The sequence below is a fragment of the Elephas maximus genome, chromosome 25 (genome assembly GCF_024166365.1).
Source record: "Elephas maximus indicus isolate mEleMax1 chromosome 25, mEleMax1 primary haplotype, whole genome shotgun sequence".
Lineage (NCBI taxonomy): Eukaryota > Metazoa > Chordata > Mammalia > Proboscidea > Elephantidae > Elephas > Elephas maximus.
This window is the reverse complement of record NC_064843.1, coordinates 53,501,647-53,527,167: the sequence shown is the minus strand read 5'-3', so window position 1 is coordinate 53,527,167 and position 25,521 is coordinate 53,501,647. Positions and strand designations below refer to the sequence as shown.

At 40.3% G+C, this 25,521-nt stretch overlaps 1 protein-coding gene across 1 annotated transcript in view; it reads left to right on the top strand.

The window, feature by feature from the left end:
* SEL1L2 (SEL1L2 adaptor subunit of ERAD E3 ligase) overlaps positions 1-25,521 on the top strand; it is an 89,039-nt gene that overhangs the window by 42,642 nt on the left and 20,876 nt on the right. Inside the window, exons 7-13 of the mRNA XM_049868971.1 lie at positions 1,032-1,186; positions 11,058-11,126; positions 12,084-12,161; positions 19,731-19,793; positions 20,325-20,412; positions 23,767-23,915; positions 25,307-25,381. Of these exons, the coding sequence (XP_049724928.1) occupies positions 1,032-1,186; positions 11,058-11,126; positions 12,084-12,161; positions 19,731-19,793; positions 20,325-20,412; positions 23,767-23,915; positions 25,307-25,381 (677 nt within the window). The remainder of the gene's footprint in view (positions 1-1,031; positions 1,187-11,057; positions 11,127-12,083; positions 12,162-19,730; positions 19,794-20,324; positions 20,413-23,766; positions 23,916-25,306; positions 25,382-25,521) is intronic.

Sequence of the window (25,521 nt, the reverse complement as noted above, 5' to 3'; positions counted from 1 at the left end):
TGTAGAGTTTCTTGTTCCTTTTTAGTTACTTTTCAAAGGTTTTAAATGATTGTACTCATCTTTTTTTTTTAGTATATTTCCACAAACAATTCTCTTTTACTTATTCTTGTGATGTTTGTTCCTTAAACTGACAATTTGAATGTAACGACAATAATATTAAGCAGTTTTCCAAATTCTAAAATTTAGAATATAAATGACTTGTTAAAAATCCCTAAAGAAATAAATATAAGGCACAAACTTTGGAGATCTCTATCACTACACTTGAGAACAATTCAACCCCTATTCTTTGTCTATTCAAAGTAGAGCATGGGGTTAATATATGCTCCTAAGCACCATTTTCAAAGCTGTATGACATTTCATCTTGCAACATCTCTGAACTTAGAATTTTTAAAAGTCTTCCAAGAAATTAATAAGATCAAGTCCATTTGATTAATTTCTGTAATCAGAATGACATCTAATCACACATCTTTGGTACTATTAGGATCTGAGAAAAGGAGGGAAGAAACTACTTTTGAATTTAAGATGTTCTATGTAACAAGATCATTTCATATGCTTAATGAAACTAGCATCATCCTGTATATATTTCAGACTGTACACTTTGATAGGTGTATTCAAGCTGATTTATTTTTACATTTTCAGACTATCCACAGAAACCAATTAAGGAGCAGTTATTACTCTCCTTTTCTAGTTTCATTTCCAGGGAAGGTCAGTGGTAGAGGGTGTCACTTACCTGATCCTAAACCTCTCCTCTTTTCCTTAAGCCTTCTGGACCAAGATCTTCAGTACAGTCTGATGTATGTTGGTAAAATATTTCTATGGGTTGCAAAGAATAACTAGGTTTCATGCCCTGTTCTCAGGGCCAAATAAACAAAAATCGACAAATTTTAATTTTCCAGGGATCTTCCCTATTAGTGTACCAGATTTCTGCACAATTTAAGAAGAGCAGGCCTAACAGGGTTTTCTCTAAGTTGACTTTTATCTCTTGCAACGTTGTGTATTCTGGCTATTCTCTGGCTTGTATCTATTCACAGTTGCTGGCAAATTGGAAAAAACTGAAGGTATCCCAGTGGAAAAAGTGAGACTCACCGAAAGACCTGAAAATCTGAGCTCTAACAGTGAGATTTTGGATTGGGACATATATCAATACTATAAATTTTTGGCAGAAAGAGGAGATGTTCAGATACAAGTAATGTATACTGAAGATCTTGAATTTTTAGAACATGAAAATTACAAGGGGGCTTGGTTCTCTCTGGGTCCTGGAGGGGTTAACAATGGTCCAAGATGGGTGGGAAGGGGAAGAGACACCTCTTCCTCTCTGGCCTACTCCTCCTGTTTTGTTCCCTGCCACTTGCAGTTCCTGAGGTCTATGGGAGAGTCAGTTGCCATAGTAATGGCTTTTTTTTTTTTTTACATTTAATTACTCCTAACAATTTCTTTTGAAAAAAAAAAAAAAGCCTAGATTTTAATTTAGAAAAAAGCAACATCCAATGCTTGTTTTAATATGAACAAACCCCTCAAGGATCTAGAGATGTTCTGCTTTTGGAAATGGGGCTGCATATGTGTGAACTTTCAGAGTTAAGACTTATAGGATTATGTGCACAGGCATTACTGTACAAGTTGGTATCCTACCACCAAAGAAGCCATATGCTCGTCCACAACCTAGTAACCAATAACAGATGTAGTCTTTTTTCCTGTTTCTTTTAAGACGTGCCAACTGTATCAAACTGAGTCAACTTACTATTGTCAAAAACAAACAGTAAATATGTTTTCCTTTGTTTATATTAATACTACTGCTAAAATCATTTTCAAAAAATTATTGTTCCTAGGTATCTCTTGGACAGTTACATCTAATTGGGAGGAAAGGTCTAGATCAGGATTACTACGTAAGTCAACTTCAAGCTTCAGCCACAGGGGGTGGCTGAGGGAACTTCGTGAGGGAGACTGGCAGGGGAAGTGAAAGGGAGAGAGGAAGCAGGAAGAGTTGCTGGGGAAAGCACATCGTTGTAACCTCTGTTAAATCTGCTTCCCAGCTTTTGAGGATGAACAAAACTAACCAGAGAGAGCATTTTTCCTACCTGCCTCCAGGTGCAAAGGGGTAGGGGCTTTGGATGGAGCAGTTTGGACAGAGAAGTATCCTTGTTCCAATTGAACCTAACCCCTTCCTACACAAACACACTGTTGGGGTATTGTGAGCTGAGAGGAATGCCCCCACTTGCTGGCTTCAGACACTCTCCCTCCCCAAAGACCAGGTGCAAAAAGTCCACCTGGGACATTCCTGCTAAGGAGTCTGAGGACCAGCCTCATCCCTGTTTGGCTAGTACAGAGGACAGTCTGCTTTTGATAGAATTAGAAAGCTTATTAGCCATCTTTATAAATTTGCAAAGCTCCTTTCTATCATTTTGCTTAACCTTACCTTATCCCAGTGAGGTTAGAAGATTGATTAACAATTCAAATTCACAATGGAGAAAAAAGCAAATAAACTTGGCCTACAAAGGATCTCCTAAGTAAGATGCCAGAGTCATGGGATGAAGTCTTGTCTAGATTCTAATTGTGGTTTCAAGGCCCTAGATGATCACAAATCCGGGGAAGTAACTGGGGTTCTTTTTAAAAGATGAAATTGAAGCCCTTGTCATTTTCTAGATGCTACATGCTTATTGTCTCAAAGTGACACGTACCCTATTCATAGTCCCAATGGCTAAGCAATAGAAATAACTATAAGCCTTTTGCATAAAAGATTCATTTGTTATTTCTTTCTATTTCACTTTATATTTGTTATTTTATGAATATTTGCTTTGGTACACTAGTTTGTATTATATGAGATACAGTAAACATTAGGTAAATGTCAAAGTTAATTTTATAAAATGTGGTAAAATAAGCAGCAATTTAATTAAGTATATACATCCTGAGACATCTCAATTGGAGGGCTTGAGCTTTTTTATATATTTTTTTATTCCAGTAAATATATACGTAACAAATTGTTTGCCTTTTAAGATTTTTTTTCTATCCTAATCATAACCAACATTTTAACTCTTAGGTGAGAAATTCTGGGTAAACAATATTACTCCAGTGTTAGGTTTCAACTTGCAATGAGTTTCATTTTTTAACAATGAGATTCACAACTGGGAAGAATTCACCATTTTCCATGAATACAAAATTGGTCAGGATATGAAGGCACCCAAACCTCAGCTGTTGTTGGGTGCCATCGAGTCCATTTGACTCATATTGACCCTATGTACAACAGAACGAAACACTGCCCGGTCCTGCACCGTCCTCACAGTCCTTGCAGCTATAGAGAGGACACACCAATCTTTGTACAGTCCAATAAGACCCTTTAAAGTTAAGTACTTTTGGTCAGCTCCAGCTACTATGAAGACCAGATGGGAGCGGTTAGCTGCCTTCAGATGAGAATGAGGGGTAATCCCAGGATAAAGGATCATCCCAGGCATTCTCTTCTGTGGGTTTCCTGTTGCCTTGAATGAGGGAGTTGATCCACTATCTTTCCTGCACCACCATTTCCTCATCTTCGTTGAAAGGTAGGAATGAAAAGAGGGAGCAGACACTACGTTCCAGGCATTGTTCTAGCGCCTTCGACACTATAGCTCATTTACTGAGGTTTTATTATCTCTACTTTACAGACGAGGCACTGGAACTGGAGAAATGAAGTAAATTGCTTCAGGTCTCACAGCTGGGAAGTAAGGTTGTTAAGAATCAGAATTTGAACTCAGGCCTTCAGCCTTCAAAACCTGTGCTCTCTCCATTAAACCTTACTTCCTTGGACTGAGCAACAAAAAACCTCTACTCTAAAATTTCAGCTTCCTAGTTTATAAAGCAGAAGAAGGAGTGAAATAATGTCTCAGAATTCTTGCAACTCTAACTTTCTAATAATGGATTGGACCTCATGCTTCCTATCTAGAGATCCCAACAAGTAAAGCTGAATTTGCGTGGAGGGCTCCAGCCGAAATCTCAAACCACAAGACTGTTGGGTTGGTGTATCAGTTAGCTTAGGCTGCACAAACCACCCCCAAATTTAGGTGGCTTAAAATAATAGCTATTTATGTAATTCTTAATTTTTACAGGTTAGAAATTTTGGCCAGACTTGGCAGAGCAATTCTTCTGGAATGGGCCTGGTCAGCTAATCTTGGCTGGGCTTGCTGGGCTTGTTCATACATCTGGGGTTAGCTGGAGTGTTTGCCAGGGTTGACTGGCTTATGGTTGCCTCATCTGTGACCACTAAGATCACCACATGGTTTCATCTGCCAGCAGACTAGCCCAAGCTTTTCAATGGCAGTCAAAGCGTTCCAAGAACAAGAGCAGATGTCTCTTGGGGCCTAAGCTTGGAACTCACAAATCACTTCTGCCACATTCTTTTGGTCCAAGTAAGTCCACAAGTACAGCCAGGATTAAAGGGATAGGAAAATACACCTTTCCTCTTAAGAAGTGGAGCTGCAAAATATTGTGGTCATTTTTGCAACTTACCACAGCGTAGTTGCACCAGAACCAAGTTGGAGTGTCAGGGAATGTACAAAGGAAAAGGAAAGATAAAAGGATAAAACTAATTTCTGAAAGGCTGTTACCACAGCTTTCCCTTGGCTGGCTTCTCATCCTCCAAGGACTTTCTTTTTTTTTTTTTTTTTAATAACTTTTATTGTGCTTTAAAGTTTACAAATCAAATCAGTCTCTCACATAAAAACTTACATACACCTTGCTACATACTCCCAATTACTCTCCCCCTATTTTTTTTTTTTTTAATGAGACAGCCTGCTCTCTCCCTCCACTCTCTCTTTTTGTGTCTATTTTGCCAGCTTCTAACCCCCTCCACCCGCTCATCTCCCCTCCAGGCAGGAGATGCCAACATAGTCTCAAGTGTCCACCTGATCCAAAAAGCTCACTCCTCACCAGCATCCCTCTCCAACCCATTGTCCAGTCCAAACCATATCTGAAGAGTTGGCTTCGGGAATGGTTCCTGGGCTAACAGAAGGTCTGGGGGCCATGACCACTGGGGTCTTTAGTCTCAGTCAGACCATTAAGTCTGGTCTTATGAGAACTTGGAGTCTGCATCCCACTGCTCTCCTGCTCCCTCAGGGGTTCTCTGCTGTGCTCCCTGTCAGGGCAGTCATCGGTTGTAGCCGGGCACCATCTAGTTCTTCTGGTCTCAGGATGATGTAGTCACTGGTTCATGTGGCCCTTTCTGTCTCTTGGGCTCATAATCACCTTGTGTCCTTGGTATTCTTCATTCTCCTTTGATCCAGGTGGGTTGAGACCAATTGATGCATCTTAGATGGCTCCTTGCTAGCGTTTAAGACCGCAGACGCCACTCTTCAAAATGGGATGCAGAATGTTTTCTTAATAGATTTTATTATGCCAATTGACTTAGATGTCCCCTGAAACCATGGTCCCCAGACCTCTGCCCCTGTTACGCTGGCCTTCGAAGCATTGTTTATTCAGGAAACTTCTTTGCTTTTGGTTTAGTCCAATTGTGCTGACCTCCCCTGTATTGTGTGCTGTCTTTCCCTTCACCTAAAGTAGTTCTTATCTACTATCTAATTAGTGAATACCTCTCTACCACCCACCCTCCCTCCCCCCTCTCATAACCACAAAAGAGTGTTTTCTTCTCAGTTTAAACTATTTCTCAAGTTCTTATAATAGTGGTCTTATACAATATTTGTCCTTTTGCAACTGACTGATTTCACTCAGCATAATGCCTTCCAGGTTTCTCCATGTTATGAAATGTTTCGCAGATTCCTCACTGTTCTTTATCGATGCATAGTATTCCATTGTGTGAATGTACCATAATTTATTTATCCATTCATCCGTTGATGGACACCTTGGTTGCTTCCATGTTTTTGCTATTGTAAACAGTGCTGCAATAAACATGGGTGTGCATATATCTGTTCGTATAAAGGCTCTTATTTCTCTAGGATATATTCCAAGGAGTGGGATTGCTGGATCGTATGGTAGTTCTATTTCTAGCTTTTTAGGGAAGCGCCAAATCGATTTCCAAAGTGGTTGTACCATTTGACATTCCCACCAGCAGTGTAGAAGTGTTCCAATCTTTCCACAGCCTCTCCAACATTTATTATTTTGTGTTTTTGGGATTAATGCCAGCCTTATTGGAGTGAGATGGAATCTCATCGTAATTTTGATCTGCATTTCTCTAATGGCTAATGATCGTGAACATTTCCTCATATATCTGTTAGCTACCTGAATGTCTTTTTTAGTGAAGTGTCTATGCATATCTTCCACCCGTTTTTTAATTGGGTTATTTTTCTTTTTGCAGTTGAGTTTTTGGCTTTTGGATTTTGGCAAGATTTTCTCTATGCTGCTTTTGAAATGTGGTAGATGAAAAGATTTTTCAAAAGAAGCTTAGTCCAGTTGTGCTGACCTCCCCTGTATTGTGTGCTGTCTTTCACTTCACCTAAAGTAGTTCTTACCTACCAACTAATTAGTGAATACCCCTCTCCTACCTTCCCACCCTCCCTCCTCTCGAAACCACAAAAGAATGTTTTCTTCTCAGTTTAAACTGTTTCTCAAGTTCCAAGGATTTTCTTAATCAGCTCTACTCTTCCATCACGTATCCTATACCACTGTGATTATTTTCCTTATAGCACCTATCACTCTCTGAATTCTATTACTCTTTACTTGTTTACTATCTCCCCATGATGCAATGTAATTGTTTGTCTGTCTTGCTTACTACTATGTATCCTGTGCTCAGGATAGTACCTGGCATATGTTAGGTGCTCAATAAATATTTACTGAATGAATGAATGATGGAAACTTAAATATTACATGTTGTCCCTCAACCTAAATACTACCATTTGATCCAGGATGCTAATGCTTCAGCCCACCAAAGAAAATGCCCATAACAATTGTTAAGTTCTTTTTAAATATAAGTGATACCCCAGTTTTCTGCCCAAGAAATTTAATATTAAAATATCCAGAAACAACTAGCTTACCTTTTTTTCCTCCTCGCTGTTTTGGTTGAATTAATCTCTCTTGCAAATTGTCACCACAGGCAACATTTTCACTCTCTCCTTGCCAAATTCTTAATTATTGAAAAGCATTGTATATGCAATTCTTGATTACATTATCTTGAATTTTCTACACATAAATTTTAATATGGTTTGCATTTCTAAATATATGCAGACTCAGAATGAATTAGATTAGGAAAGCGGGGTGTTTGGGTGCATATTACTAAAGTGGATAAGGCATAATTAAATTAAACCTGACAGAGGAATAATATCAAATATGTTAAGGGCAACTGCCCTGTCTACCCTGCCACCCATTAAGAATTAAAGCTGATATCTTCCTTTTTCAGAGCTCCATTTATTCCTTTTCAGAGCCTAGAATAAACAAGGTGCTCATAAAAGTTTTCCAAATAATACATTTTCTTGGCATTTCATCCTGGGGGAAATGTTACAAATACAAAATAAAATAAGGGATTTTCTTAGAACCAACGAAAAACTCTGCTCATTATTTGAAAAAGGAGAAGTGAGCTCAAGCAATCAAAATTCACTTCACATGATAATTGAGACATACTATATTTCATCCTATTCAAGACGTCAATTGTAAGACACACCATTACTTTATGTTATACTAAGAAATTTTAAAAAACTATACAGTATAAAATTTATACAAAACTAATAATCATTTATAAAAGCAGTATAAATTATAGGATGCCTTTGATAGTAAAAAGGGTCCTGAATAAAATGGGTGGAAAATGTGCCTCTTAAAATCAATTTGCTGGCATGGTAGGTGCTCAGTAAATGTTGGACCAATGGATGAATGAGTTGCTATATGGATGAGTGGATGTATGGATGGAAGGATGGATGAATGGATCGGTGGGTGAATGGATGGGTGAGTGAATGGATGGGTGTGTGCATGGATGGGTGGGTGAATGGGTGGATGGGTGGATGAATGGACAGGTGGGTAGATGAATGGATGGATGGATGCATGGATGGATATTTGATCTTAAGTTTTTGAGAGTAAAAACTCAGATTGGCTTATATGTATATCCATCAAAGCAACTTGCATAGTACTTCCACACAGTGTGGAAAATTTTGTACAATCGAACTAATGACATTAAGAGCAGATAAATTTAAAGAAAAGAGAACTGAAATGCCAAGTAAGCCATGGAGTGAAATGGAATGTTAGGGGAAATTAGAGAGAGCTTCAAGCCCTTTGGTCTTTATAGAATCATTACATTGAAGGTGGGGAGTCTTTATTTGCTTCCATAGAATTATTTGTTTTCTCTGAAAAGTTTAAATCTATTTTCTCAGAGGTAACATTTTCCCAGAATTTTCTATCACAGGATATCTGAGAGGCAAATTCTAAAATTTGAAAATAAGTTGATAGAATTATAATAATAGAATGATAGAGCTTGAAGGGACCACAAAGATTAAAATCCAGTCTGCTTAAGAATTTATAAACTTATCTTTTCGTTCCTTTATACATTCATTCTTTCCAGAAATATTTACTGACTGCTTAATAAATGGCAAAGACTGCAAAATATAGGGGATTTAACATTGGGGCCAACAGAAAAATAAGCAAATAACTAGATGCATGCCAAGACAGGGATAGAACAGGGTTCCCTGAGAGCACAGAGGAAGAGAAACTGAGTGAGGAAACTGAGGCCTAGAGATATTGTAACTTGCACACATCACACAGTTACCTAGGGGCATATTTGGGACTTGACTCATAAGAGACATTCATAAGAAGTATCTTTATTTTTTATATTAATGTTCTCTACTTTGAGAAATCATGCATTGCTACAACTTTCTATCCAATTTACACTTAGATTATTCTAGACATTTTAGATAGCATTTGCTTCACAATCCCTCATGCTCATAAATCTCTGGTGGCTTCCATTTTCTACCAAATAATAAAAGTCCTTAGCCTGGTATTCAAGACTTTATTATATGGCACCATCGTATTTTGACAGTCTGAGCTTTCATGTACTCTACTTCAGTCATACTGAAATAATTACTATTGCCTGGGTATACCTTGGAAATTCCCATCTCCAATCCCTTGCTTATTCCCCCAGCCTATGATGCCATGTGCACTGGCAAATCCTCTCCATCTGTCATGAGACCTTTATCACCTCAGCCCTCCCTTCTTTATGCCATGGAGGCAGAGTGCTTAAGTACATGGCCATTGGATTAGGCTGTTTGGGGGACTCTGCTACGAACATGATTCAGTGTCAATAAATAAGTTCGATATTAATAATAGCTTCCTTACATTGCTGTTGTGAAGATTAGGTGAGAAAAAGCTTATAAAACACTTTACAGAACTGGATAAAATTTTTGGTGTTCCTTTTGACTTATCCATCACCTACTATCTTACTGCTATCTTACTGCTATTTACATATATTCCTTTCTTCTCAGCAACATTGTTAGGAAGGAAATGTGGGGATTGTGTTTTTGTTCATCTATGAATCATCTATAATACCTAACATAATAAGACACATAAAACGAAAAAACCAAACCCACTGCCGTCGAGTTGATTCCGACTTATAGCAACCCTATAGGACAGAGCCCCATAGAGTTTCCCAGGAGCGCCTGGTGGATATGAACTGCCGACCTCTTGGTTAGCAGCTGTAGCACTTAACCACTACGCCACCAGGGTTTCCATAAAGAGAAGGTTAAATACAGTTTTTGAAAGGATTACTGAAGAAAGGAAGAGATGGATGGGTGCATACATGCTGTGCTGAGATTTGGCACTGCTGATATTTGTATTATGTCCACAAGGCAGACTGACTTTAGTAACAGGGCTGTAGTTCTGAAATAAGTTAGTGACCTTTCTGGGGAAATTTTCCATATTGAAGAACCACCTGCATTTCTCCCTTACACGTTCTCTCCTCTTTGGGAACAAGCACATCAACTTTTTTAAGCCTTGCACATCAAGGCTTTTTAAAAGAGCAGAAGAGTTATGTCCTCATAAGACACTTTGGAAAGTGTCTTCATGTCTCATTCCTGGGGCTGATTCTTTTTATTACTACCTGTGGTCTCAGAGGAAACCTTCTGGAAGGTCAGGATGAGGCCTGGGAAATGGAGCAGCAAGGGACAGGGTCAGCCTTTGTGCATTCTAGACTGAGCACTTCATTTAATGTTATGGCCTATGGGAAATCAGGTGCTTTGCTAGCCTCCTTCAATTTGATTTAGAAGCAATTGGCCTGAAGTTCACCTCTGCTGAAAGACCCGATCTCAGTAGGCAGCCAGGTATGTCTGTTCTTACTTTGCCAATAGACATATAGGATGCTGCATAATCAATCCTGACTACTGAGCAAATCGCCTTATAAAATAAGTGCATAACCACATGACCATCTTGCCCACCAAAATGTGAGAAACAAGCCCTCACATTCTAAATTTATATATATATAAGCTATATGGTCACTATGAGTCAGAATGGACTCGACGGCAACGGGTTTGGTTTTTTTGGGGGATATAGCTATAAAACTCCCGCTATTCATGTTTGTAAGCTCCCTTGTGGCACAGTGGTTAAGCCCTCAGCTACCAACTGGAAGATTGGTGGTTTGAACCCACCAGTTGCAATGTTGGAGGAAGATGTGGCAGTCTGCTTCCATAAAGATTCCAAAACCCACTGCCATTGAGTTGATTCCTACCCATAGTGCCCATATAGGACAGGGTAGAACTGCCTCAAAGAGTTTCCAAGGCTATAAATTTTTACAGGAGCAGACTGCACCATTTTTCTCCCATGGAGGGGCTAGTGGGTTCGAACAGCCAATCTTTTGGTTAGCAGCCGAGAGCTTTAACCACTGTACCACCAGGGCTTCTTCCATAAAGATTGCAGCCTTGGAAACCCTATGGGGCAATTCTACCCTGTCCTATAGGGTCACTGTGAGCCAGAATCAACTCAATGGCACATAACGGCAGCAACATTCAGGTTTATAGTTGAGATAGCACTTGGACTAGCGCCTTAGAGAAGTGGGCATTTCATAAATATTTGCTGAATGTATGTTGAGTGAAATAACATTTGGTTCAAAAAGTCATTTTGTTGCATATATTCATGACTGTCGATAATGCTGTTCCTTTCCTCCCCAGAAAGCATTATACTATTTCTTAAAGGCAGCAAAGGCAGGGAGTGCAAATGCCATGGCGTTTATAGGAAAGGTACGTGCTTTATCTTGATCAATATTTTCATTTTATCATGACCTTAAAAACTGAAAAATAATTGGTACCAACTAATTGAACCCCGTGTAGGGTGACTGGGTTGCAAGCCTCCTTCAGGGAGGGCATTCAGCTGCAAACATAGGATGGTATTCTTTTTTTTATTGTGGTAAATATATATATATATGTATGTATATACACATAACAAAACGTTTTTCATGTCAACATTTTTTACATGTACAATGTAGTGACATTAATTATATTTATCAGGTTTTGCAGCCATCACCACTATCTATTTCCAAATTTTTCTGTCACTTTTAACAGAAGCTCACTGCCTCCCAAGCAATAACTCCCTGAGGGTGGTGGTCTTAGGTTACAGGTTGGGAAGAAGCCCCATACAACAGCAGCCTTTATCTGGGGCACCAAAAGTAGGCTTGAAGTAATATCTACCCCATGACTCCTTGGCTGAGTTTAGCCCAAAGCCCTCTCCCATTGGCAGGTACCAGGAGATCCTGATTAGTCGGTCCAATCAGATGCCTCCTTCCTTTCACCCCTGGGATGAGAACCAGCTCCAGGCCAACCAAAGTCCATCCTTCTGCCACCTCTGATGGAAGGTCCCTGGGCATTGAGGAGTTCCTCTAGAGAAGCATCTTCTTCTCTGTCCTTCAAAGACTGTCTATGCCCTGAGTGCTGCTCTTGGCTCCCTGTAGCCAACTTGCATTACCACCAGGACACATGACCTACTTCCAGAAGTGCTACATACAATAAACTTAGATGTAAGGAACCATATGAGAAAACACAAGTATAGTCCACCTCTTTGCCCTTGTACAAGGTCACGGTGAAATTCACGTAACATAACATTAATCATTTTAAAGTGCACAATTCAGTGGCATCTACTTTCAAATTTTTTTCATCACCTTCAAATTCCTTAGTTTTTTACACTCTTTTTTTTTCCCCCAGATGTATTTAGAGGGGAATGCTGCAGCACCCCAAAATAATGCTACTGCCTTCAAATACTTTTCCATGGCAGCCAATAAGGTATGTACTCAGCCCATTGCAGTAAACACATAGAAACTCTTGGCTTTTATTATATGAAGACTGGTTCCATAGGGATGACTCCAAACCCCCACGCTCAACTGGGTCTGAGAGGAGTTTTGTGTTCTGGAGAAGCGGAGTGCCATTGATAATAAACTATGGGGCTGGTGTCGGGGAAGACCCAAGTTCTTGGCTAAATGGGAAATGGCAGTGACTTTTGCTGCCCTAGTAGGACCAGCAGGAAAACAGACAGAAGCTTAACCTTCCCCTTACCCGTGCAGTTAAAAAAAAAAAAGAAAGAAACAGGAAATAAGAGATGAGAACAAAGAAGATCAATAAATAATTGCAGTAAGTGCAGGTCTAATGCAAAGACAAACCAAAAATGCCCAATTTTCTCCAGTCAGATCTTACCCAAAGCCTAGAACTCCCCCTGGCTCAGGTGGAACGTTGCCAGGAGGGTGGCCAGAAAAAGTGGTCAAGGGCATGGCTGTGGAGACACAACTGCGGTTTGAATGCCAGCCCTGCAACCAACCATCTGCGTGACCATAGGCAAGTTGTTATTGTTGGTTGCTCTCATGTCAGCTCCAACTCTTGGCAACCGTGTGTATGACAGAATGACATGTTGCCCTGTCCTGTACAATCTTCGTGATTGTTGGTGCATTGAGTTTGTTGTTGCAGCTATTTTGTCAATCTATCTTATTGAGGGTTTCCCTCCTTTTTGTTGGCCCTCTACTTTATCAGATATGATGTCCTTTTCTAGCAGTTGGTCTTTCCTGACGATGGATCCAAAGTCAGTGAGTTGAAGTCTCATCATTCTTGCTTCTAAGGAACATTCTGACTGTATTTCTTCTAAGACTGAATTGTTTGTTCTTTTGGCAGTCTGAAGTATATTCAATATTTTTTGCCTACACCACAGTTCAAACACATCAATTCTTCTGTCTTCCTTTTTCATTATCCTACTTTCACATGCCTATGAAGTGATTGAAAAGACTAAGACTTGGGTCAGGATCACCTTAGTCATCAAAGTGACATCTTTGCTTTTTAAAAGTTTAAGTTTTTTTCAGAAGATTTTCGTTTCTTGACTGCTGTTTCCATGGATGTTGATTATTGATCCAAATAGAATGAAATTGTTGACAACTCCAATTTTTTCTCCATTTTCCATAATGTTGTTTATTGGTTCAATTGTGAGGATTTTTGTTTTTTTCTCATTCAGGTGTAATCCATACTGAAGGTCTATAGTCTTTGACCTAAATCAGTAAGTTCTTCAATGTGTCTTCATTTTTGGAAAGTAAGGTTGTGTAATTTACTTAACTTCAATTTTCTCATGTGTAAAATAAGACTACAACAAGACTTACCTCATATTGTTGTTGTCAGAATTATATGTATTAAGATATCTGTGCCTCATATTTAATGCACTTGAAACAATGCCTGGCACAGAATAAGGGTTATGTAAGTGTCAGCTCTCATCTTTTGCAGCCTGGGGCAAAAGGCAGGTTGAGTAAACTTTAAAGCATATCAAGGCAGAATGGATTGGATCTGCAAGGCAGTATAGAAATGGTGTGACATGGTTCCCAACACTGAAGACTTTCCCTTGGTTTCTGGGCTCAGTGAGGCTGGTATCTCTCAGATAAAACTTAGAAGACTACTCTAAATCCCATTAATGTATAAAACACAGTAACCTCACAGCAACACCCATCTGCCTAACGTTGGTGGATGGCCTTGATAAGCTTTTTATCCCTGCACAGTAGGAAGCATTTTGTTGACTTATAATTTCATATTGCAACACTGGCAGTAAAGATATTCTCAAATCGGGAACATTTTCAACTGTCCTCAGTTTTTAAAAGCACACATGCTGTGTTAGGAGCCTATTTATAAATAACTAGCTCCTCCTGAGGAGCCCTGGTAGCTCAGTGGTTAAAGCAGTTTGAACCCACCAATGGCTCTATGGGAGAAAGATATGGCAGTCTGCTTTTGTAAAGATCACAGCCTTGACTGGGGACCATGGTCTTGGGGGACATCTAGCTCAACTGGTGTAACAGTTTATAAAGAAAACATTCTACATCCTACTTTGGTGAGTAGCATCTGGGGTCTTAAAAGCTTCTGAGTGGTCATCTAAGATACTCCACTAGTCCCACTCCATTTGGAGCAGGGGAGAATGAAGAAAATCTAAGACATGAGGGAAAGATTAGTCCAAAGGGCTAATGGAACACAACGACCACAGCCTTCACCAGATGGAGTCCAGCACAATTAGATGGTGCCCGGCTACCTCCGCTGACTACTTTGAGAGGGTCCCAAACAGAGGTGGAGAAAAATGTAGAACAAATTTCTAACTCACAAAAAAAGACCAGACTTACTGGTCTGACAGAGACTGGAGAAACTTCAGAGTATGGCTCCCAGACACCCTTTTTAACTCAGTACTGAAGTCACTTCTGAGGTTCACCCTTCAGCCAAAGATTAGACAGGCCCATAAAACAAACAATAATACATGTAGTTCAACCATGTATACGAAACTAAATGGGCACACCAGCCCAGGGACAAGGAGAAGAAGGCAGGAGGGAATAGGAAAGCTGGAGGAATGGAAATGGGGAACCCAAGATCAAGAAGGGAAGAGGGTTGACATGTCACAGGATTGACAACCAATGTCACAAAACAGTAAGTTTAATGAGAACCTAATTTTCTCTGTAACCTTCATCTAAAGCACAATAATAAAAAAAAAAAAAGATCACAGCCTTGGAAACCTTATGGGGAAGTTCTACTCTGTCCTATAGGGTCACTTTGAGTTGGAATCAACTAGACAGTAGTGAGTTTTTAGCACCTCCTAGCTGTTGCTAGTTGGAACCCTGATGGCACAGTGGTTGAGAGATCGGCTGCTAACCAAAAGGTTGGCAGTTTGAATCCACCAGGCACTCCTTGGAAATCCTATGGGGCAGTTGTACTCTGTCCTATAAGGTCACTATGAGTCAGAATCCACAACAAGGGTTTTTGTTGTTGTTGTTTTGGCTTAGCTGCTGCTATTGTGGTATAAATTACTGAGAAAGCTAATACTGGCTGCTCTCCCATGTAATTTACATGAAATCACTGCTCAGCAGGGTGGTTATCTGGAGCACCATTAGATTAGGATGACAAGAGAGAACAAACTGAAAAAGAGGTGGTAATGTAACCAAGGAATATCTCTTATAATCTGGCCAATAACACCGTTTTGTCAGCCAAAAGAGCAATGCCAGGACGTTGGGTGTGAAATTAACCCACATCCCATGCTATTCAGGGCTTTGTAACCAGCAGTGTTCCAGGCTACTCATGTTCTAAACCCAAGCTGCCTTCCTTTGCAAGTGAAATCTGAAATTGTATTTTGCATAATTATGATGGATGGCGTTAAGTGGACCTGAGGCGTAGCAAGGGGGCTGCAGAAGTGGGCACTTGTCCCTGGGCTCAAGTCCGAGGGGGTGCCAGATGAGGTGCAGAATGATATTCCAAGACCCCACAAATATGAAAGGCACCTGACTGACTGAGGCAGCCAGACAAGACGGGGACTGGTGTTTCTGCTGACACATCACCCTATCAAAGTCTGTTCATCTTGAAACTGGGGAGGGAGGGGAGCAACTTATGGATTGCCCTGGTCACTCGAATTGGGGAGGGGGGGGCGCAATTTAGAGATTGCCTCTGAGTGCTTGTTACTCTTCCTATGCCCCTGAGGTGGACATGGCCACATATTCCTTTATCATCACCTTTACAATTTTTTAGTAAACTACAAAAGTAAAGTTTCTGTCTACTACCCCTCTTTACACCCAGTCTTCTTCCACTAATGCCTTTTTTTTTTTTTAGTGTTATTGTTGTGCACCCTCAAGTCGATTCTGACTCTTACTGACTCTATATATAGGACCCAGTAGAACTGCCCCCATAGGGTTTTCTAGGCTGTACTCTTTACAGGAGCAGATCGCCAGGTCTTTTCTCCTGCAGAGTCACTATGTGGATTCCAACTGCCGACATTTTGTTTAGCAGCCAAGTACTTAACCATTTCATTAACAGGGCTCCTACTACTACTGCTTTTTAAATGTGCTCTTAAGTCATTATCAGTACCAGGACACAAAGATACAGATTTTACAACCTCTTTTGTCTCCCTTACTTAGAAACAGAACAGCTATGCTGTGGCCCTGGGTGGCACAAACAGTTAAGCACTCAGCTACTAGCTGAAGGTTTGGCGATCAAACCCACCCAGAGGCTCCTCAGGAGAGAGACCTGGAGATCAGCGTCTGAAAGGTCACAGTCTTGAAAACTCTATGGAGCAGCTCTACTCTGCACACATGGGGTCACCATGAGTCAGAACTTACTCCACGGCACCTAACATCAACATATTGTATGAGGGACATTGAGCCCATATCGCGCCGTAGTCTTCTGATCTTCTCTCTTACAGTTCTGAACATGTCAGGCCCATCCTCATCTCCACACATTTGTCCTACCTCTTCCCTCCCAGAAACCCCCACTCTAAATCCTACCCTTCCTCAGAGCAGGGCTCAATCCTCACTCTCTCCACAAAACTGTCCCTAATCCCCTCGATCACAGGGATCTTTTCTCTCTCCTGAACTTGACCCACACTTACACTCTGTACTGCTGTGGCTTTATTGAGTCCTACATTGTGGCTTCTCTCCTACTGTCTAAAGGCCATATCTCCTTAGCTAGAGGAGGGCAAGCGCCCTAGTATGTAGTGAAGCCAAAGCAGTTCCCGTCAAGTCAATTCCAACTCACGGCAACCCCATAAGTGCAGAATAGAATTGCACTCGTAGAGTTTTCAAGGCCTTTCTTCTGAGATGCCTCTGGATGGATTCAAACTGCCAAACTTTTGGTTAGTAGTCAAGTGCTTATAGTAGGAGTTCATTAAATATTTGTCAAATAAATGAGCATCTGCTCCCTAGGTTCAAGACAGTTAGCCTAAGCAAGAACATCAAGCCCTATTTCAGGGTCAGCTATACACGTATTTTGTTTGGTCTAGGGAGTGTTTTAGAAATCACTTTCATAGAAACTTGATTCTTTTAAATTGAATTTTGGTACTTCACATAAAAATTGACATCTAGTTTTTCTTGGAAAATGGGAAGATCTGACCATATGTGGCTGCCATTCCACATAGCAACAGCTGGTTACTCCCTGTAGACACGGCAGATACTCTTTGGTTCGCCACAGTCTGTACTGCTTTGTGGTATTGCCTGGCTTAATGTACTTGTTTACATGATCTGCATAGCTCTTGGAGGCATCTGTGTTGGCCACTCCTGACCTGAAAGTTTTAAACAGGCACTCTAGGCCTTACACAGTTAGGTTACCTGGTTACCTAGGGACTCTCTTAGAGAAGGGAAATACAATTGATCCTCATTATTTGCAGATTTTGTATTTGTGAATTTGCTTACTCACTAAAATTTATTTATAACCTCAACATTAATACTTAGGGCACTTTCACAGTCACTCACAGACATGCACAGAGTGGCTACAAATCTGAGCTGCCCAGTGCACACGTTCCCAGCTGAGGTCGAATGAGCTGATGTTCTGCCTTCTTATTTCAGGTCTTACAGAGTGAATAAGTGTCCTCTTTGCAGTCTCTTTAGTGCCACGTTCTTTTGTGTTTTTGTGCTTTTTGGTGGTGATTTCACTGTCTAAATGGCCCCCAAGGATAGTGCTGAAGTGTTGTCTTTTGTGCCTATGAACAAGAAGGCAGTGATGTGCCTTACAGAAAGAATACATGTGTTAGATGAGCTTTCTTCAGGCTTGAGCTATAGCGCTGTTGACCATGAGTTCAATACTAATGAATCAACACTACATATTAAATAAGGTGTCTTTAAGCAGAAAAAAGCACACATAAAACAAGGTTCTGTATTGATCAGTTGATGACCAGAGGCTCACAGGAGCCTAATCCTGTATTTTCCCTGGAAGGAATGACTCAGTATTTGCTAATTCAGTGTTTGCAGTGACTTTATATAACTACTTCAAATGATGAGAATTGACTGTAGTTTGTCTTCATTATTCTAACCTTTCCCCTCCCTCTCTTCCTTCTTCCCTTATTTTATTGTCCTTCCCTTACATTCCCTTCTCTGCTCTTTTCTCCACTTTCTTCTCCTTCCCTGCCCTCCCTTCCTTTCCCTTCCACTTTTCTCAATACCTAAATGAGGATAGTTAGAAGAAGACAAACTCAGCAGGCCTATGGTGCTATTAACTTTATCCCATCTGTTATATTGGGTCTTATCGCTCCCAGAGCAGAGTGTCTCAAAACTCCTAGGATCACAGCTAGATGTAGTCAGGAGAGAATAGGGAAGAAGAGACCAGAGTTATACCACCTGTTTTAAATACAGGTGGACCATCCTTAAGAACTCTTACAGTAGATGGTCCTTTAATATGCATAGACTCAAAATTTGGAGTCTTGAAACATTTTAAAATATGTCCTCTCTAGTTATATGCTATTCCTATGTTACTGAGAGGTATTCTGGTTGTATTCACAGTAACTAAGTTTCGGTGGTGAAAAATTTGGGGAGTGTTTATCAGAACTTATGTTCCTGAGGAAACAGCTATATACCTGTAGAACACACACAATTCTGTTGTATGAAAGCCAAGTGGCCAAGTGTGACACCTCACTCAGTCTCTAGAAGGTGAAATGTATGATGAGAAGTTGGGGAAAAAGTGAGTTTGCTGGTTGGGGTAGTCATTTTCAAGGCTCATTCTTCATAAATCCTGGATTAGTATGCTAACTATCAATGTATTTGGACATGTGTTGAAGTACTGTACCTGGAGTGTTCAGAATATTAATCAGAAAAAGGAATGGTAACTAATTTAGCATCAAGTGGAAAACAAAACGTTGGTGATGTTATAAGCATATAAATTTGAATAAAGAAACATATACCAACAATGGTTTACCATTCACAATGGCTAGATTGTAATTCACAGATAGTCTCTAAATGTTATTTGGCAATTTATGTCAACATCCTTTTATCAAAGCAGGTAAGAAGTGTCCAAATATGCTCCCCCTTCTGGAAAAGGTCTACACATCCTTCAATACACAGCTTAAATGTCACCACTTCTGTGACACCTTCTCTGACAACTCAGTTCCTTCACCCTCTGTCCTCAACCAGCAGTTGGGTGTTCTTCTTCTGGGTTCCCACAACACTCTCAATCTATTTATAATATAGGCTTTATCACATTTTATATGACTTTAAAAGGTCTGAACTACTCCTTTGATATGACTCACAGCCCATTAGCCTATGAACTCTCCAAGGCAGGGATCATGGTTTATTCATCTTCAGCTCTCACCTCCTGTCTCTGTCCAGTGCCTATCATAGAATCACACATGAAACAAGTGTTAAATAAATATAGAATGAAAGAACGGAGGAAAGATTTGCCTTTTACTTTCTCTTCTCTTTTCTAGTCATAGGTATGAAAAGCAAAACTAGAAAGTCAGAACAACCTGCCAACTGTCTGATTAATTGTCTTGATTAATCTCTTATTGGGTCCATTTAAATTATTTGTAATGGTTTTGCAAAAACTTTTCTTATAATGAATTCTTCTGGTACTTCACTTGGATTTTTTAACTTGTTATAGGGCAGTGCAATTGGTCTTCATGGGCTTGGTCTTCTTTACTTTTATGGAAAAGGAGTTCCTGTGGTAAGCTAAATAATTTTATTATCTTTTCAACATGTTTCTGGTAATGTCATTCATTAAGTTAAAGAAATTAGTCTCTATTACCAGGTTTGCCAGACTATCTCATCATAGAGAATAAAATAATCGAGTGAAATATTTGGCAAATATATGAAAAAACTTCTGACAAGAATAATAAACCTAAGAATATCTTTAGAATCATAGATTCTGAGTAACCTTAGAGATCATCTATGCCCTGGGGGGTTTTACTTATAGAGGAATTTGTCTTCTTAGTTTCACCTCTGTCTTTTGGCCAATATCTAACAAAATCTACTGTCCATGTGGGGAAAGACATAATTTACAGTGAAAATGAGACAGTTGCTTCCTCAGGGAATCTGATGTAAGGATGAAATAAAATGTATAATATTCCTGATACCATTTTTATTAGCCTAAATCACAAAGGACACTGTCTGTACTCTTCAAAAAATGTATGGAAGGCAATTTTTACCATGGAATTATACATATGCTTTTAAGTAATAATGTGTAATTATCTTACAGAATTATGCTGAAGCTCTTAAATATTTTCAGAAAGCTGCAGAAAAAGGATGGCCCAACGCACAGTTTCAGTTAGGTTTCATGTACTACTGTAAGTGCCACAAATATGGCTGCTTTATTTAGAATGACAAATGCATTGTTAAGTCTGCTACTTTTATAACAAAAATGAAAAGGCTGGTGTGAGTGGTTTAGATAGAACATTCAGGCAGCAATTTGGAGGATGAATTTGAAGACTGAAGGAGACAAATTGGGGGAGGGGGCAGGGAGGCACAGAGTCAGAAAGCTCACTTTTGAAAAGACTAAGTTTGAGATATCTTTGTGATATCCAAATGCACATACATACCCAGAAACAAGTATTACACTCAGAAGAAGTCCAATTTGGAAAGATTTGGAAGGCATCAACATGCAGTTGCTATTTAAAGATATAAAGGTAGCTGAGCTTGCAAAAGGAGAAGAGTGTGAGAGGAAGGAGTAGTGGCTAAGTTAGAAATCTGGTGAACTTCAGTGCTGTATTGAAAGGATGGGCAGAACAGAAATAGTCACCAAGAAGACTGAAAAGGCATGGTCAGAGGAATAGAGAAAAAAGTGATCTTAAGGAAACCAAGAGGGTAGAACTTTCAAGAATAAATGAATGAGCACCCATGTGCAATGCAGTGAGAAGCTTGAGGGAGACCAAGAAACAAGATAGAACTGTTTTTAAGATGGTGGGAGAGCTGAATATAATTTTTGGCAGAAAAAAGAAAGCCAACCAATGGAGGTGGTTAATGGATCATGGGTGAGATGGCATAATTGATGAAAAGAAGTTCTAGAAAAAGTTGGGTGGCAATAGGATCTGATTGAGCCCAGATAGGTGGGGGCTTCATTAGCTTTGATAGAGAGGAGGGATTTCTCACCCTTTAAGACTGGAAGGATAGAGGAAAAGATGGTGCAGATGTAGATATGGGGGGAGGGGAGACAAGTAAGGAAAGACAATGCAGGGTTTCTTCAAAGTGCTAGGAGACACAAAGTTTTTTTCTGAAACCCAGGGTACAGTGATAGGGGCAGGAAGTCTCAGAAAGCCAGGAGGGTTTGGAATCATCTCAGAGGGGACTGAGAGAGGGGGTGACCAAGACAAATACCAGGAGATCTGAGCATACCTAAGTATCTCACCAAGTGCTCCCTGTCAGAGATGGAGCCAAGGCAGCATCAGATTGCATCATCCAGAAGGCCAAGTCTGGCCAAGAGGTCAGTGGGCATTTTCCACAGTGGCCCAGGAAGGGGGCTTGTTTTGTACTGTCCTGGGGGATTAGAACCTGCCTAAAATGGCCTTGTTCTTCTAATTCGTTCCAAATCCCAGGTCTAGCATTGATCAGATTCCTCAAGCTTCTAGAATGAGAGTAATAGTAATAGCTAACTTGTATTAGTTAATTAATAACATATTAATTATGGTGTTGGCAAAGAATATTGAATATACATGGACTACCAGAAGAAAGAACAAATCTCTTTTGCAAGAAGTATCACAGTATACTACTTAGAAGCAAGGATGGTGAGATTTCATCTCACATACTTTGGATACATTATCAGCAGGGACCAGTCCCTGAAGAAGGGCATCATGCTTGGTAAAGTAGAGGGTCAGTGAAAGACAGGGTGTCCCCCAACGAGATAGATTGACACTGTGGCTGCAATGATGAGCTCAAGCATAGCGACAACTGTGAGGATGGTGCAGGACTGGGCAGTATTTTGTTCTGTTGTACGTAGGGTCGCTGTGAGTCAGAATTGACTTGAGGGCACCTAACAATTAAGCCTTTGTGTATTAGGAGTCTCTCCATGGTGAAAACGGTTAATGTGCTTGGCTGCTAACTGAAAGTTTGGCAGTTCAGGTTCACCTAGAGTCACCTTGGAAGAAAGGCTTGGCAATCCATTTCCAAAAAATCAGCCATTGAAAACTTTATGGAGCCCAATTCTGCTCTGACATGGAGTTACTATGATTCAGAATTGGCCCTATAGCAACTGGTTACTGGTTACATGTATTAACCAATTTAGTCCTCACAACACATCTATCTGTCTTTATTACCTAGTGCTGCTGTAACAGAAATACCACAAGTGGATGCCTTTAACAAAGAAAAATTTATTCCTTCATAGTCTAGGAGTCTAGAAGTTTGAATTCAGGGCACCAGCTCTAGGGGAAGGCTTTCTCTCTCTGGCCCTTCTAGGGGAAGGTCCTTGTCATCAGTCCTTCCCTGGTTCAGGAGCTTCTCAGTGCAAGCACCCTGGGTCCAACGGATGCACTCCACTCCCAGCGCTTCTTTCTTGGTGGCATGAGGTCCCCCTTCTCTCTGCCTGCTTCTCTCTTTTATATCTCAAAAGAGATTGACTCAAGATACAGCCTAATCTTGTAGATTGAGTCCTGTCTCCTTAGCATAACTGCCTCTAATCCTGCCTCATTAACATCATACCCAGAAAACCCAGTGCTGTCGAGTCAATTCTAACTCAGAGCGACCCTAGATTTACAACACATAGGATAATTATAGCAGTTCACAAACCAGTAGACAACCACACAATACTGGGAATTATGGCCTAGCCAAGTTGACCTACATTTTGGGAGGACACAATTCAGTCCATAACAACATCTACTGGGTAGTTATATTAATCCCACAGTTTATAGTTGAGCAAATTGAGCCATATCCACATATCCAGGTCAAACATCTTGCCCAAGATCACACAGTTTGTGGAGCAGAAATTCAAACCCAAGATGTCTGCCTCCAGAGCCTTTGCTCTTAACTGCTACATGGCACTGCCTCAAAAGGCCATGAAATGTTAGAACTGGAAGGGAATTTAATGACCTTCTGGTGAAATCCCCCTCCTTTTCCAAATGAAATGTCTAGATATGCCCAACTCACAAAAGGAGAAATGGGAGAGCCAGAGCAAGAATCCCAGATTCTGGGAAGCTGTTGATTCTCGAGCCAGTGTCTCTCTGCCCTAGTCCCCCCAAATGCCTCCCTTGGCTCCAAGCATGAATTAGACCTGACCTGGGCCTGGAGCTGGGCTTTACCTGCTCCAAACTCCATAGTTACCACTGGGAAGAGGTATCTTGTCCCCTGGCATGGAAAGATGACTAGGATAACAAAACACTTCATGGTGGGGCTTCTGATCTTCAGAGATTACCACTTGGGCTTCTTTTCTATACCTTTAGTTAAGTCATATTGAGGGAATATTTTCATGAGACTGAACAGTTCTTCTTCCTCAATTTTCCCAATTGGTCAAGACCATAAAATTCCATTTTCTCCCTGATAACTGAACACAACTTTTTTTCCCACATATAGCAGTCCTAGAACAGCTTGACTTTTGGTTGGCTTTTCTTGTCCTATTTAAAATAGCAGGCATCACTATGACTATTATATCCATAGATTGTGACGTAAAAATAAACTGAATAAGGGGTGGCTCAAAATAATTTTTTTTTTTTCAGCTGGCTCTGGAGTATGGAAGGATTATAAACTTGCCTTCAAATATTTTTACTTGGCATCTCAGAGTGGGCAGCCCCTCGCCATTTATTATCTGGCCGAGATGTATGCAACAGGAAAAGGAGTGTTAAGATCCTGCAGAACTGCTGTTGAGGTAAATAACAGGTTGTTTTGAAGTACTTTTCATTCATCACACAGAGGAGGTGATAGTATTCTGAACTTGTTGGTGCCTTTGATTTTATAAATACTACCTCCTTTCCTCCAGTTGACAAATGTGAACACTGACATTTGCCAGAGAAGAAAAGCAGTGATATAACTCAGATTGGGTAAGGGAGGCAAAGAAATGACCCCTCCTCTCTTGTGTTTGCTTTTCCATCAAGTTCAGAGCTTGCCTCAAAATTCAGTGAAGGAGCTCTGTTTCAGCCTTCAGTCAAACTACCAGGGCAATCTGGCACTTCTAGTGGAGATGGGCGCTGCTACTTGGGAAATGAAAGGCTTGATGTAGCCTAGAAAATGTAGCCCACTTCTGCCCAGAAGGCAGGGTCCCTAAGTTTTTGATGATTTGGAAGACAATTGAGAAGGTGGATTCTTTCAGCTTGAGCAAGTGATAGACTTTTCCAAAGATGTCCTTTTAGGGCCTTAATGCCTTTCATTGATTTGTTAAACACTTCCGCTGCACCAATATAAACACCTCCATGTTGCAACCTGGCCCCTCTGAAACTCATTTCAAAAGCTGTCAGCTAATAATCTATTTTTAGGTTGGCTTCTGTGCCAACTACCTAATGAATTATGTATTGCTAACCTCTTTTGGTTACATAAGGGCCATTCAGTTCAGTTGACGTTTGTCCTCATAGAGCTTTGCACACCTCTCTTGCGGTTATGTCACCTGCACCCTCAGGCACTGTCTTCCCTTCAGTCTCTCCTTCCCACATCAGCTGTGCCCTTGTAACTAACCCTTGCAGAGCAACAGTGCCCAAAAAGCCCTTTGTTTTAAATAGAAGTCAATACATTCTTGTCCTGCCAAATTGCCTCCAAGTCAGGAAAGTTAAAATAAGCCCAAGGAAGTTCCAGCTCAAGACAAAACATATACACCTGTAGTCTTTGTGCCTATGAAAGGTATTAACTTTCCATCCTAAATAATCTGCAAAAGCCATGCTTTAGACCTGAAATACTTGCTGGACCAGGCAATAGGAGCTGAAGACGGATTTCATTTATCATTTGCCTAGGATGAAGCATATTGTCTAACTATTCTGCTTGATTTCTCTTCCCATATACAGCTTTATAAAGGTGTCTGTGAACTAGGCCACTGGGCTGAGAAATTCCTGACAGCATACTTTGCGTATAAGGACGGTGATATAGACTCTTCTCTTGTTCAGTATGCACTACTCGCAGAAATGGGATATGAGGTAGCTCAAAGCAATTCAGCATTCATTTTGGAATCTAGTAAGATAAGTTAAAATTCTCTGCAACTCTCCATTCATACATACACATATATGACTTTATTATGAATTTTAAGCCTTACTAATGGAATGATTCCTTTTTTAGAAAAGGCTAAAATCCTTGAGAAAGAGAAGATGTATCCAATGGCACTTCTCCTATGGAATCGAGCTGCCATTCAAGGTATAGAACCTACATAAGAATAAGTGCACACCCGATTCCTGTCCACTATTCTTCTGATTGGCTTCAGCTGCATTCTTGGGCACAAAGGCAGAAGGGTGCAGAATATGAAGTAAATGGTATTTTAAATTTTACTGAGGGTC